Source organism: Dendrobates tinctorius, unplaced genomic scaffold (assembly GCF_039654945.1).
Source record: "Dendrobates tinctorius isolate UK_male_01 unplaced genomic scaffold, ASM3965494v1 ptg000250l, whole genome shotgun sequence".
Classification (NCBI taxonomy): Eukaryota; Metazoa; Chordata; class Amphibia; order Anura; family Dendrobatidae; genus Dendrobates; species Dendrobates tinctorius.
The window spans coordinates 49,695,700-49,710,381 of record NW_027361917.1 but is presented as its reverse complement, the minus strand read 5'-3'; the positions used below and the strand labels follow the sequence as shown (position 1 = coordinate 49,710,381).

General features: G+C 40.5%; 1 protein-coding gene across 3 annotated transcripts in view; it reads right to left on the bottom strand.

The window, feature by feature from the left end:
• STXBP5 (syntaxin binding protein 5) overlaps positions 1–14,682 on the bottom strand; it is a 492,483-nt gene that overhangs the window by 120,536 nt on the left and 357,265 nt on the right. For all 3 annotated transcript variants that reach the window (XM_073557677.1, XM_073557678.1, XM_073557679.1), the window contains exon 11: positions 7,222–7,294. In XM_073557677.1, coding sequence (XP_073413778.1) covers positions 7,222–7,294 — 73 coding nt within the window. The remainder of the gene's footprint in view (positions 1–7,221; positions 7,295–14,682) is intronic.

The following is a 14,682-nucleotide window of genomic DNA, read 5'->3' as shown; positions in this document are numbered from 1 at the left end:
TGTAAAAAGTATGAAAATGGCTGACATATTTAGAGACTGTCATTTCCTACTGAGTGCTGTCACTAATACTGTACACAATTGGGTGAAATAAGTATTGATCACTTAACCAATTTTCTGAGGAAATATTTCTAAAGGTGCAATTGACATGAAATTCTCACCAGATCTCAGTAACAACCCATCCAATCCACACTCGCAAAGAAATCAAACCACAGATGTCCATAAATTAAGTTGTGTATAACAATGAGAAATGACACAAGGAAAAAGTATTGCACACACTGAAATTTAATACTTGGTATAAAAGCCTTTGATGGTGATTACGACAGCTTCAAGACACCTCCTGTATGGAGAAACTAGTTGCACCTACTGCTCAGGTGTGATTTGGGCCCATCCTTCCACACAATCAATTTAAATCCTGAAGGTTCCTTGAGCCCCTATGAACTCTGAGCTGTAGTTCCTTCCATAAGTTTTCTATCGTATCATGTCAGGTGATTAGTTGGGCCATACCTCCAGCTTTATTTGCTTTCTCTGAAACCAATTGAGAATTTCCTTGGCTGTGCACTTCGGATCATTAAAAATAAAAAAAAGGTTTGTTACCGTGTTAGCCGGTTGAAAAAATGATTGCTCTTGCTAAGCAACATCATTTATTTTATTTTTGCTAGCCATTAAAAAAGGTATAACTACAAGATCATTATTTTACAAAATATGGACAACAATGTGCAAAAAAACACTACATCATTAAGGTAAGCAGAAAGTCATCAAAAAATCCCATAGCAGTGTATGGACAAAGAGTGAAAAAAACTCACTACATTTGGCAGCAATCAAAACTCAGGACAATAGAAAAAAGCACCCATGTGTAGTAGAATCAAAATAAGTCCTAAATGGTACTAAGGGGCCAAATATAAAAAAAGGCTCAAATAATTGCCTAAGCGTCCAAAAGAAAATATGTAACTCCAGGTATAAAAATGTTAATCCATGTGGCAAAGTGACCAGAGTACATATTAAAGGTATTGAAGGCTAAAGTATGGAGAAGGTATGTAAAAGAAAAGGTGCTGCTACATTACCTTAAATAGTGGCAGTACCCCGACGTGCGTTTCGCGTGTAGCTTTTTCACTCTTTGTCCATACACTGCTATGAGATTTTTTTGATGGCTTTCTACTTACCTTAATGATGTGGTGTTTTTTTGCACATTGTTGTCCCTATTTTGTATATGTTTTTTAATGTTATTTTTTTACACGTATCTCAATAAAATATTGTAATTGTATTATTTGGCATATAGATTCTTCTGTTATTAGAATCGGTTTTGAATATTGAAGCTGCCTCTAAGACACTTACCTTTTGGGATAAAATTATTATTTTGTTTATTCCTACTGAGAGCAATCTTTTTTCGGATCATTGTCTTGAAGCGTCCATCCTCGTTTCATCTTCATCAGCTTGGTAGATGGCATAAGATTTTTATTAAGAATGTATCGGTACATTTATTTATTCATCCTTCCTTTAACTATATTAAGTTTGCCAGTGCCGTATGCTGAAAACAGCCCCACACCATGATGTTCCCACCTCCAAACTTCACTGTTGGTATGGTGTTTTAGGGGTGATATGCAGTGCTTTTTGGCCTCCAAACAAGGTCAGTATTATAGTATCCGAAGAGTTCAATTTTGGTCTCCTATGACCAGACTATATTATCCCAGTACTTCATAAGCTTGTCTAAATGTTATTGAGCAAACTTTAAACGTGCTTGAACATGCTTTTTGTTCAGTAACTAAGTTTTTCATTGTAAGCTCACATACATGCTATGCAGTTTGAGTGCATTACTTACATTTTCTTTGAAACAACTGTACCTGCTGATTCCAGATCTTTCTGAAGCTCTCCCCACAGGTGGTCCTTGGCTCTAGGACAATCTCTTCTGATAATTCATTTCACTCTTTCTGAAATCATTCATGGAGCACCTGGTCGTGGCATGCTTATGGTGAAATTGTATTCTTTCCACTTTTGGATTATGACACCAACAGTGCTCACTGGAACCTTCAGCAATTTAGACATTTTTCTGTAACCAATGCCATCAGTATGTTTTACAAAAATAAGGTTGCAAAGGTCTTGAGATAGCTCACTGATTTAACCATCATGAGATTTTTCACGTGTGGCACCTTGGTAACGAGACACCTTTTTATTGGCCATCGGTTTAACAAGAATATTTTTCGTTAAGTGGCAAGATTGTTTTCTAACCATCGATAGATTTCAGCTGGTGTCATGACTTTCCATGGATTTTTGCACCTCTTTTTCTTCATTTCTCATTATTACACAACTTAATTTATAGCTATCTATGGTTTGATTTCTTTGTCAGCGTGACTTGGATGTATTGTTACAGACATGTAGTGAGCATTTCATGTCAACAGCACCTTTAGAAATAGATTTACTTAGAAAATTGTTAACGTGTTCAATACAAACAGTCATGGGTGAAAATGTTGTGAACTTTTAAACTGTTCCAGAAAATTGAGTATTTCTCCTTGGAAATTATTGCAATTACACATTTTGTTACACACGTTTATTTCCTGTGTATATTGGAACAACACAAAAACAGTTAAAAAAAGACAAATTAGATCATTTCACACAAAACCCCCAAAATTGACTGGAAAAAATTGTTGCCACCTTTCCAAAAAAGTGGGCAAACAACTTTGCTTCAAACATGTGATGCTAGTTCAAACATAGCTGTTTCAAGTACCAGGTGTGGGCAATATGAAAATCACACCTGAAACCAAATAAAAAAAGGGACGACGTTGACTCAATCTTTGAATTGTGTCACACTAAGCATGGAGAACAGAGAAGAGAACCAAAATTGTTGAAAAATATCACCAATATCAAAGTTACAAGTCCATCTCCAGAGATCTTGATGACCATGGTGTGCAACATATTCAAGAAGTTTACAACCCATGGCACTGTAGCTAATCTGCCTGGTGGTAGATGGCAGAGAAAAACTGATGAAAGGTTTGCAATGCAGGATAGCCACGGATGGTGGATACGCAGCCCCAATCAAGTTCCAAAAAAATTCAAGCTGTCCTGGATGCTCAGGGTGCATCAGTGTCAGCACGAACTATCCATCGAGATTTGAATGAAATTAAATGCTATGGCAGGAAATACAGACAACGCTAGATGTTGAGTAAGCTGAAAACCTTCTGAGAAGGTGTCATCTGGACAGAGGAGACCAAGATGGAGCTTTTTGGTAAAGCACATCATTCTGTTTACGAAAAACGAATTGAAGTCTACAAAGGAAAGAACACAGTACCTTCAGTCAAATATGGAAGAAGTTTAAATATGTATTGGGGGTTGTTTTGCTGCCTCTGACACTGAATGCCTTGACTATGTGCAAGGCATCATGAAATTTGAAGATTACCAAAGGGTTTTGGGTTGCAATGTAGTGTCCAGTGTTAGAAAGCTGGGTTTGCATCCTGGTTTATGGGTTTCCAGCAGGACAATTACCCCAAACATACTTTAGGAAGCACCCAGAAATGGATGGAAACAAAGCACTGGAGAGTTCTAAAGTGGCCAGCAATCAGTCCGGATCTATATTCCATTGAACACCTGTGGAGAGATCTTAAAATTGCAATGGGATGAGGCACCGTCAAATATGAGAGACCTGGAGCAGTTTGCAAAAGAAGTCCAAAATTCCAGTTGAGAGGTGTAAGAAGCTTGTTGATAGTTATAGGAAGCGATTGATTGCAGTTGTTTATTCCAAAAGGGTGTGCTACCAAATACTGTATTAAGTTGAGGGTGCCAACTATTTTACCCGGCCCATTTTTGGGGTTGTGTGTGAAATTATGACCAATTTGCCTTTTTTCCCCTTTTTTGTGCTGTTCCAATACGCACAAAGGAAATAAACGTGTATAACAAATTGTGTAATTGTAATAATTTTAGGGAGAAATACTTCATATTCTGGAACAAATTCAAGGGTGCCAAAACTTTCGATCATAAGTGTATTTCACCCACTGTATGGACATAAGGTAACATAGTATACAAAATGTCAATTAGAAACCAGATCTAAAGTAAACTTTAATAAAAGGTGTGTGGGGCATCATACATCTAAAGGGCCCATCACACTAAGCGAGATCGATAGCGATATCGCTTAAGCGTCACCGATGTGTGATACTTACCTCCAACCGTCTCCCCCGCTGGCTATCGCTGATCGCGCTAGAACGTCCTGGGCCGTTTCTCGTCGGCCGCTTCCTGCTGGAGTCGACGAGCGACGCGTGGACGCGGGCGGGAGGACGTCTTCATCGCCGCGTCTGACAGGTAAGTAACGACCGCCGACCGCTGCTGCATCGCTGGTGAGATTTGCCTGTTTGGCAGCTCACTAGCGACCATTTAGCGATGTACCAGCGATCCTGACGGGGTCATATCGTTGTCGGGATTGCTGGTGCATCGCTAAATGTGACGGTATCCTTAGATGTGAGTCAGCCAAATGCATGTTAGACATTCTGCCCAACTCCCCTACATACACACACACTTAAATCAGCTGAATGTATAGGGGTCTTTCAGTGGTGAAAGGAAGGGGAGCAAAACAACAAAACAGACTCCTCTACTGGTGTCTCATTTTACAAGAGTATTATGCAAAATCCAACATTTGTTTGCTCGCCATTGACTGACAAGGGTGAACCAAACTGCCTTTTTTTCCACACACTACATCTTAAAAAGTATATGGACATTTTGATGAATATTTCAACACGAAATCCATGTTGTGCAAAGGTTTCTTTGATATATCAGACTCCAATATTCTGGATGTTTTCCTCTAAATTTTGGAACATGGTTTCAGTAATTCGCAGCCAGAAGAGCCTTTGTGAGTCTGGGCAGTGTTGTAGGATAATTCTGTCTCAGGACGTATTCCATTTGTACTAAATATGTCCTTAGGGTTCCGGTTAGGATTCTTTACAGGCCATTTAAGTCAATAAGTCACTTCTACTGAACCTCTTTAAATATTCAGTACAGTTGTATCTAAGATTTTAACTGATTGATAGCTTATGACGGCTTATCCATGAAAAGACTTTCACATTTGATTTTAAAAGAATAGCTAAATAGCAAAAAGCAATTACAGATAAAGGTTCCCATGGTTTAAAGAGGGGGTTCTCACGTTTTGAAATTGGTATTGCAGTGACCCGGTCCAGACTGGGTATGTCCCTTTAAGTAACTCTGGCCCGTGAGTAGCTCTTGTACACCTCAGCTCACCCCTAAGTTATCCTTTCACTGTTATATGGTGTAAATGAATCCATTACTCACTATTCTCATATATTCATGATTTATAGATTAATCTCACAATGTGAAGTCAGGCACAACAATTGAGAGTTATCCTATTGGTCGGTGACCCTATCACCAAGGTTCAATGGGAGGAGCTACCTCCAGTCTCTGTGGAGACAAGACAGGGTTCTGGAAGGTTCCCTGGGGAGTCTGGTTCAAGATGTGACCCAGAGCAGACCTCATGTGAGGGGTCTCCTGACCCCCTCCAGGCTCCAAGCCTGGAGGTTCATCCTTCTCTTCATCTAAACACTTATAGCCAGGCCTAATGCCTTGGATCTTCCCCTGCCTTCTACAGCCAAGATGGCTGAAGACTTTTAACCTTTTTTAACCCTAGATCCCTGCTATCCGGTTTAAGTCGTGTTTCTACAGTATTAGGCCACACTAAATGTGTACAGATGAACCTATTGCTCCGCGTGTTGAGGAAATTGAGGGTCCCCCGCCTCACCGCAAATTATCCGTTATTTACTTCAAGTATATTTCTGCACGTACCGTGACCAGCTGAGGAAATGAATACGGGATTTCAGGTCTGTAAATATTGCCATATATTCCCTCTTCTGCCTTTATGCAACCAAGAGACTTTGAGTTTCTTATAATTACCTGCAAGTACTGCTCCTAACTAAAACAGGTTCTTAAAGCTCCAGAACCTCAATTCTGTGTCAGAATCCAATCCTGAACTGTATTGGCCGTGGATTCCCCACGTGAACTGTTACCATAACTCCATGTTATTTTTTCCCGTTCTGCTGAAGTAAAGCAGCTGTTATCCCCGAGACCTGTTGTCTGTGGTTATTCTATTGGCTGTGGACACTTTGTGGGGGTGGATAACAGTGAACGGAATGGCCCCATACCACGGCTATTGCAGTATAGTTGGTTAAACAGCATGAAAATAAGGAAGTTTTCAACTGAATTGCTCTATTTGCTTTCATTCAACTGTTGTGAAATTTTAACTTGCATTGTGTACAGCTTGTTGCCAAGCAGATTGACCACAAGAGCAGAGTATATGCAGTAGCTACATTCCAGACTGAGTTATCTCCTAAGATCTCTGTCAGCTCTCTCCAATCCATTGATTTCTATACAGTAGTCAACTGTTCACATACTCCTACCATTCTCAGCTCATGACAAAGCTGCTGCAATCACCAGCCTTAGGGTCCCATCACATACAGTGATCTCGCTAGCGAGATCGCTGATTTTGTGATATATCAGCGATCTCACCAGCGAGATCGCTATGTGTGATGGGGATCAGCGACCGCCCCCCCCCTGCCGGTTATTGCTGATCGTACTCAAGCGGCCTGGGCTATTTTTCCATCGCTGGTTTCCCGCTGCCCAGCACGCATCGCTGTGTGTGGCAGCGCGAGACCAGCGATCTGTGACGCTGGTTTCTAATGTAAACGTCAGGTATCCAGGAGCTGCGGCTCCTGGATACCCGCTGTTTACCTTGGAAACCGGCTTACATGCTGGTTTCCAAGGTAAACAGCGGGTATCCAGGAGTCGCGGCTCCTGGATACCAGACGTTTACATTAGAACCAGCGTCCAGCGTCGCTGGTCCTGATCGCTGGGGCTGTCTATGTGACAGCTCACCAGCGATCAGCCTAACAATGTCCCAGCGATCCCATCCATGTCGGATCATTGGTGGGATCGCTGGGACATCGTTATGTGTGACGGGGGCTTTAGGCATCAACATTTTCCAGAACAACACTACTCATCACTGTTCTCAAAGCACCCTCCTGTAAATGGTCACTGTAGTTTCTGTCATGACTTCATTAATGCCATGTACTATACATGAAGATCCAATATACTGCTGATATTTGTCAATAGAAATTACATATCAGTATGACTGATTTTAGGCATCTATGAAACTGATTATATGGCCACACATTCCTGTCCACGTAATAGATGACATCTATAGGCAAAGGCAAATGGTGGAAGTAAATAAAATCTTACCCGTTTTGTGCAAGGTCTATAACTACTAAATCTTGTTCTAAAAGCACAACCACAGCATAGGGCTCCTGGAAATCTAGGAAGATAAAATAGTTGTATTGATAAAGGATTACAAATTATTCCAATTATAAAAAGTTTTCATACAAAAAGAAAAAAGTAATTTAAATGGTGAGTACTGTAAGGATATTGCAAGATAAGGGAGGCCCCCATTCAGGAACCTCATGTCATAGCCTGACGCTGAATCATCCTAATTTCAAAAGCCTTGTAGAATGCTTAATTTCACTTATGATGGCATTTCAGGGGAATTTAAAACATTCCAGCTTTCCCCACAGTTCCAGTGTGATACCCTGAGATCTGCTCATTAACAAAAACCCTTCTAACACAAAAAAATAGTTAAGACAACCTCTTTAAAGGAGATATGCGAGGCTCTAAAAACCCAAACAAATGTGCTTAAGCACTACCAGGCAGGTTGTGTTGTGCCAGGCGCCGTTCTCCGCTGTCACAGAGCAATCACATTTAGTAGAAAATACTGTGTGCACTACTGTCATGTTTTCATTTTAACAGAGCAATCACAGTCTTCCGTCGACATCACGTCAACAGAGCGGCAGTTTGCTTTCCTGTTGACAGGGCGGGACTACTGGTGTCATGCTGATTGACAGCTGGCTATCCACTGTCTAATGGGGGGAAGCCGGCTGTCAATCGGCATCAGTAGTCCCGCCATGTCAACAAGATGAGAAATTGCTGCTGTTGATTGGGAGCAACTGAATCTTTTGCAGGAGCAGTCGATGACCTGCGCTGGGTACAACAGGCAGGTAGTTTCCTCTGTTAGCAACTACATGCCTTTTTTGTATGTTTTTAAGTCCCAGATATACTCTTTAAGGTTATATTGACATACAGAAGTTATACACAAGTTTTAGACATTAAACATCATTAGATATTCTAATACACAACCTCTCTCCCAAACTCTTTGCGGAGTCTTTGGTGGTTTTGGCTGCTTTCTCGCTCAATATCTTTAAGTGAGGAAGGACTATAGAAGAAAGACCGCTGCAGCCAATTATTGCCTCAGTTCTGATGCTAGTTGGCATTGCATGTGTCCAAAGCCAATAATAGGTTGTAGAAGTTATGTGCCAGTATGGCACGCAATTGCTCTATAAAAGAAAAGTCAGACGTGGACAAGTGCAGTGGCAGAAGATTTAACCAATGAAGAGATGAGCAAATTTGTTCAGATTCGGTTCCGAATACGATCAGCATCGAATATTGTTTTTGCAATATTCGTCAAACACAGCTGAACGTCATTAGAGTCAATGGGAGTAGAAATTAATCATATATGTTTGGAACCAATCATTAAACATACAATCGACACGAATAGTGTTCGAATATGGCTCGAATATGTCAAAATCAGATTCGGGGACAAAAAACAAACAAATTTGCTCATCTCTACTAATGAGTAGCTGTTAGAGTTAGATCAGGAAAAGTTTTTAAATTAAAAACTCATATAATCCAATTATCATTTAAACTGTAGGCATAAACCTGAAGCCGTCCAGGCAGGGACGGCTTCAGGTTTTCATGGGTCCCGGACGAAAGAGTCCCTTTAAAACATACCATGATTCATGATGCACAGATACGGCAGAGAAATATAGGTATAGTACAATGCCAAAGATTTTACTTACTTCTTACATTACATGAGTGATATCTATTGTAAATGCTACAATAGCTCAGGAACCGGACAGTGTAGTCCTTCATACTGTATTATCGGCACCACATAGTGCTCCATACACAATAATGAACCCCATATATTGCTCCATACAGTATTATGGGCACCACATAGTGCTCCAGACAGAATAATGAGCACCATATATTGCTTCATACAGTATGAGCACCATATATTGCTTCATACAGTATGAGCACCATATATTGCTTTATACAGTATGAGACCAAATAGTGCTCCAAATAGTATAATGAGCCCCATAAATTGCTCCATACAATATATGATGGGCCCCATACAATTCTCCATACAATATATGATGGGCCCCATACAATTCTCCATACAATATAATGAGCCCCATATATTGCTCCATACATGAGCCATATATTGCTCCATACATGAGCCATATATTGCTCCATACAGTATATGATGGGCTCCATACAGTATAATGAGTCCCATATATTGCACCATACAGTATTATGGGCCCCATATAATGATCATCCATACAGTATAATGAGCCCCATTTAATGCTCCATACAGTATATGATGGGTCCGATATATTGCTCCATATATAATGGGCCCCATATAATGCTCCATACTTTATTTTTCTTTTTTTATATAGCGCTAACATTCCACAGCACTTTACAGTTTGCACACATTATCATAGCTGTCCCTGATGGGGCTCACAATCTAAATTCCCTATCAGTATGTCTATACAGTATATGATGGGCCCCATATAGTATATGAGGGGCCCATATAATGCTCCAAACATAAAAGGCACCATTTAATGCTATAATGCTCAGTACAGTAGATGATGGACCCCATATATTGCTATATACACACACACACACGTGGTCAAAATTGTTGGTACCTCTTGTTTAATTACAGAAAAACCCACAATGGTAACAGAAATAACTTGAATCTGACAAAAGTAATAATAAATCAAAAATCTACGAAAATGAACAAATGAAAGTCACACTTTGCTTTTCAACCATGCTTCCACAGAATTTAAAAAAAACCCAAACTCCTCATGAAATATGCCTGGACAGAAATGATGGTACCCTAAACTTAATACTTTGCTGCACAACCTTTTGAGGTAATCACTGCAGTCAAACGATTCCTGTAATTGTGAATGAGACTTCTGCACCTCTCAACAGGTATTTTGGCCCACTCCTCAAGAGCAAACTACTCCAGTTGTCTTGTGTTTGAAGGTTGCCTTTTCCAGACGGCATATTTCAGCTCTTTCCAAAGATACTCAATAGGATTTAGGTCAACGCTCATAGAAGACCACTTCAAAATAGTCCAATGTTTTCCTCTTAGCCATTCTTGGGTGTTTTTAGCTGTGTGTTTTGGGTCATTATCCTGTTTGCAAGACTCATGACCTGCGACTGAGAACAAGCTTTCAGACACTGGGCAGCACATTTCTCTCTAGAATCCCTTGATAGTCTTGAGATTTCATTGTGCCCTGCACAGATTCTAGACACCCTGTGCCAGATGCAGCAAAGCAGCCCCAGAACATAACAGCACCTCCTCCATGTTTCACAGTAGGGACAGTGTTCTTTTCTTGATATGCTTCATTTTTCCGTCTGTGAACATAGAGCTGATGTGCCTTGCCAAAAAGTTCCATTTTTGTTTCCTCTGTCCATAGGACATTCTCCCAGAAGCTTTGTGGCTTGTCAACAAGTAGTTTAGCAAATTCCAGTCTGTTTTTTTTGTGATTTTTTTTTTCAACAATGGTATCCTCCTTGGTCGTCTCCCATGAAGTCCACTTTGGCTCATACAACAACGGATGGTGAGATCTGACACTGATGTTCCTTGAGCTTGAAGTTCACCTTTAATCTGTTTAGAAGTTTTTCTGGGCTCTTTTGCTACCATTCGTATTATCCTTCTCTTTGATTTGTCATCAATTTTCCTCCTGCGGCCACGTCCAAGGAGGTTGGCTACAGTTCCATGGAGCTTAAATTTCTGAATAATATGTGCAACTGTAGTCACAGGAACATCAAGCTGCTTGGAGAGGGCCATATAACTTTTACCTTTAACACGTTTGTCTATAATTTTCTTTCTAATCTCCTGAGATAACTCTTTCCTTAGCTTCCTCTGGTCCTATGGGATTCCGCAATGCTGTGCTAATGCTGCGGATTTTCCCACGGCGGAATCGCATTGCAGAAAAATACGTAGCATGCTCATTAATTTTACAGAATCGCGGCGCTTCTGCACCCATAGGATTGCATTGTTCTGCTTACTTTCCGCATGTGGATGTGCACATAGCCTCACAATGAGAAGAGGAAGACGCCGGAGTGGAGGAACGGGGAGAGGTAAGTATTGCAAGTACCGGAGCCACTCGCAGGCACTGGGCCCCCATAGCATGCCCATTTCCTCGACAGCGAGTGACACCTCCCCCCCCCGCCTGCTGAGGGCCAAGCACTTACACAGGCCCTGATTCCAGAGTGACATTTTCTTTTGGTTTTAAATTCCAAAAACCCCTCGCGTAGCCATCATACCCAATGTGTCTTGACAGTGGGCAGAGCAAGTCCAGAGTCTGTTTAATGTCTTTAATGCAATAATGCCTCTGCATTGTAGCAGGTCAGATAGCAGAAAGCCAACATATTAGGTATCCGCAAGCACATATTAGGAATTAGTTCAATAGCTCATTTAATGTTCCATTACATCGCAATTTATTACACCTCCAAAACACCATAGTAATAGCGCAATTTTGCCCACATAAACACAACCTCATACAGTCAGGTCAGTGAAAAGATTACGGCTGCTAAAAAGCACTTCATTTTGATTCAGTTTCTCAATGCCTCCATGTTAATGGCCCGTGTATAGACGACAACAGCAAAAACGATCACCGTGGTCACCATTAGATGGCTCCATAGTGCTGTGTGTGACAGACATGCTTGCACAGTAGGGACAGCGCTGAACACATTTAATAATAGTTTAGGAATCACCGCATGCTGTATTTTTGTTGAATTCATATTGCTAAGTTATAATTATGATTTAAGATAACAGATAATTGCCCAAGCACCAAACTCTACTTTTAAACAGACGTGTAGCCAAATGTATCGTCTTCACATACATCACGGCTATCCTCATCTTCTGATTGTTATTTCCAGTAAGGAATCACATCTCGGATATGCCACGAAGTATATGGACACCTCATCCTCACGTTTAGGAGCTTATTGGAAATTCAATTCAACATCCATGTACTTTAATATGGAGCTCATCCCTTGACAGCTTCCATTCTTCTGGGAAGGCTTTCTAGAAGATTTTGGAGCGCATATGAGGGAAGTTTTACACGTTCATCCAGACAAGAATTTGTGAGGTCAGATACTGATGTTGGACATAAAGGGCCAGGCTCACAATCCCAATTCTAATTAATCCTAAACGTGCCCGGCTATATGCACTTACCTCTTAAGCTATGTGCACACGTATTTTTTGTTGCTGCGGATTTGTCCCTGCGGATTCTGTAAAAATCCGCAGGTAAATTTCAGGTCAAAAGACCTGTGGTTTACCTGCGGATTGGCCTGCGGTTTTGCCCTGCGGTTTATCACCTCTACAATGGAGGAGATGGTAAACCGCAGCGGAATCCGCAGAAAAGTGACATGTCAATTCTTTCTGCGAATTAGGAACCGCAGCAAAACCGCGCGGAAAATTCCGCAGCATGTGGACAGCGGTTTCCATTTTACATAGAGTAAAATGGTACTGTACAACGCAGCAGATTCTGTTGCAGACCCGCAGGGCCAGAAAAGATGCGGATCTGCAGCAAAATCCACAACGTGTGCACATAGCCTTAAGGTGGCTTCTTTGGTAGAATTAAACTATCAGAAAACATTTCTATGTAATAACTTGATGTGCATAAGTCTTTTAAACGTCTTAACCGCTTCAGGCAATGCGGTAAAGGGAAGTCGCGTCCATTCTTCTGGCATTCTCCACTTGGAAAATGCTCTGTACTATACAGAATAAGTCAATGGAAAGAGCAGAAGAGACTCGTAAGAAACCTGTAAGTTTTTTGCAGCGTTTTGATGTTGTTTCTGCTTAAAACTCTAGCGGTTTCTTATTCACACACAGGCACCAGAAAACGGCTCAGGAAGTGATAAAAAAATGAAGAAAAAGATGCTAGAGGGGAAAGAAAGCCATGCCAGAGTATTCTTAAGTGTCTTCTGCTTGAAAAATTCAAGGAGTAAACCAGAGTTTTAAAGAAGTGTGGTACATATACCTTTAATGGGATTAAGGTCAAAATTCTTCACACTGTGATGGTTCACAGCTAGCAAACAGTTTATCGAGGAAAAGATGAGAATGTCAAGCTTCACAATGATGCAAAGTTATTTACTTGGTGGCAGAATATAACACAGCCATATAGAAAAAATTAAAATGTACAAAGGAAGATTAAAATCATACGGTATCTTTTTTATCTTCCTTTTGTACATTTCAATTTTTTCTCTATGGTGGTTTTGTGTTCTTCCACCAAGTAAATAATTTTGCACCATTGTGAAGCTGGAAATCCTCCTATTTTTCTCGCTGAACCACATCTTGGCATAGATTATTTCCTTGCTTCAATTTCTGCAACCATTTGTCCGGTCGAGCTGGATATTACTACTTTTCTACTAATCTGTCTAGTTTTTGGAAAAAACAGAGCCCCAAAAAGTCACAACATGTGCAAAATTTTACCTTTTTTGCACCATGCTTACCAAAAGTTGATAAAAAATGTGTGGTATATCAGAAGAGGGTATGGCCAATATATGAATAGATTAATTTTATGATTTTGTCCTACCATAAATGCACCAAATTTATTAAGAGCTGTGCACCTTTATATAAATGTGTAAATTTGGCACTTTATTTTATTGGCATAATTTAGAATGTGTCTTTATCAACTTTATTGGCCTCACTTCTTGCAAAATAGCACAGTAATGTTGTAACAATAATGGGTCAAAAGCCTGTGTAAACTGGGTCACTAATATTACTGCTCACTACAAATAAGCATATGGCCCACACTCTGAGATTTGGTAGAACAAGGATTATGGTGTGGGTCTGCTTCTCACAATACAAAGAAGGGCTATGGAGCCAGAGAGTCAGAGTCGGTATAAAAAGGGACAGACTCCTAAAATATATAGTACATTGGGTTCAGTAGATCAGGGCAGGATGTGCTGTAATTTTTTCATAACAATTTGGGTAAGTTATGAATGTCTGTTCTGTTCCACATTAAGGCTCTGGGCTTTTAGTTGACATGAATCTGTGCTGCACATTCTGTACATGCTCAGTAGTGACCAGTGCTGGGGAGTCGGGAGTCAGGGAAATTGAGGAGTCGGAGGTTTGGCTTATACACTCCACAGTCCTGGTACAATGTTTGCACTCTAGTAGATCGTGTTCTCTCCACAACTCCATTATAGTATGAATGCAGCAGCAGTGCGTGTATTACCTGCATTATTGCTACACTGCTCAAACTCCCTACAATAGTCACTCAGGAGGAGCGTGGAGCTGTGTGATTACTGGGACCTCCAATAAGAAGTAAAAAACGATTTTGGTATGAAAGCAACTTTGTAAAGAAATAAGATGACAAGGTTACAGATTTTTGATCAGCACAGTGTGCCAATGCACTAAGCAATTTACTATGGTATTTTCAAATAGTCAAGATGTTTATTATTCTGAAGAGCACAGCTGCAAACACATGACAGCCAGCTCCATACATCCGTTGCACTAATAACCATTATTGTAACATTGTACAATGCGGTCATTGGCCACCCACTCTTCTGATGCAT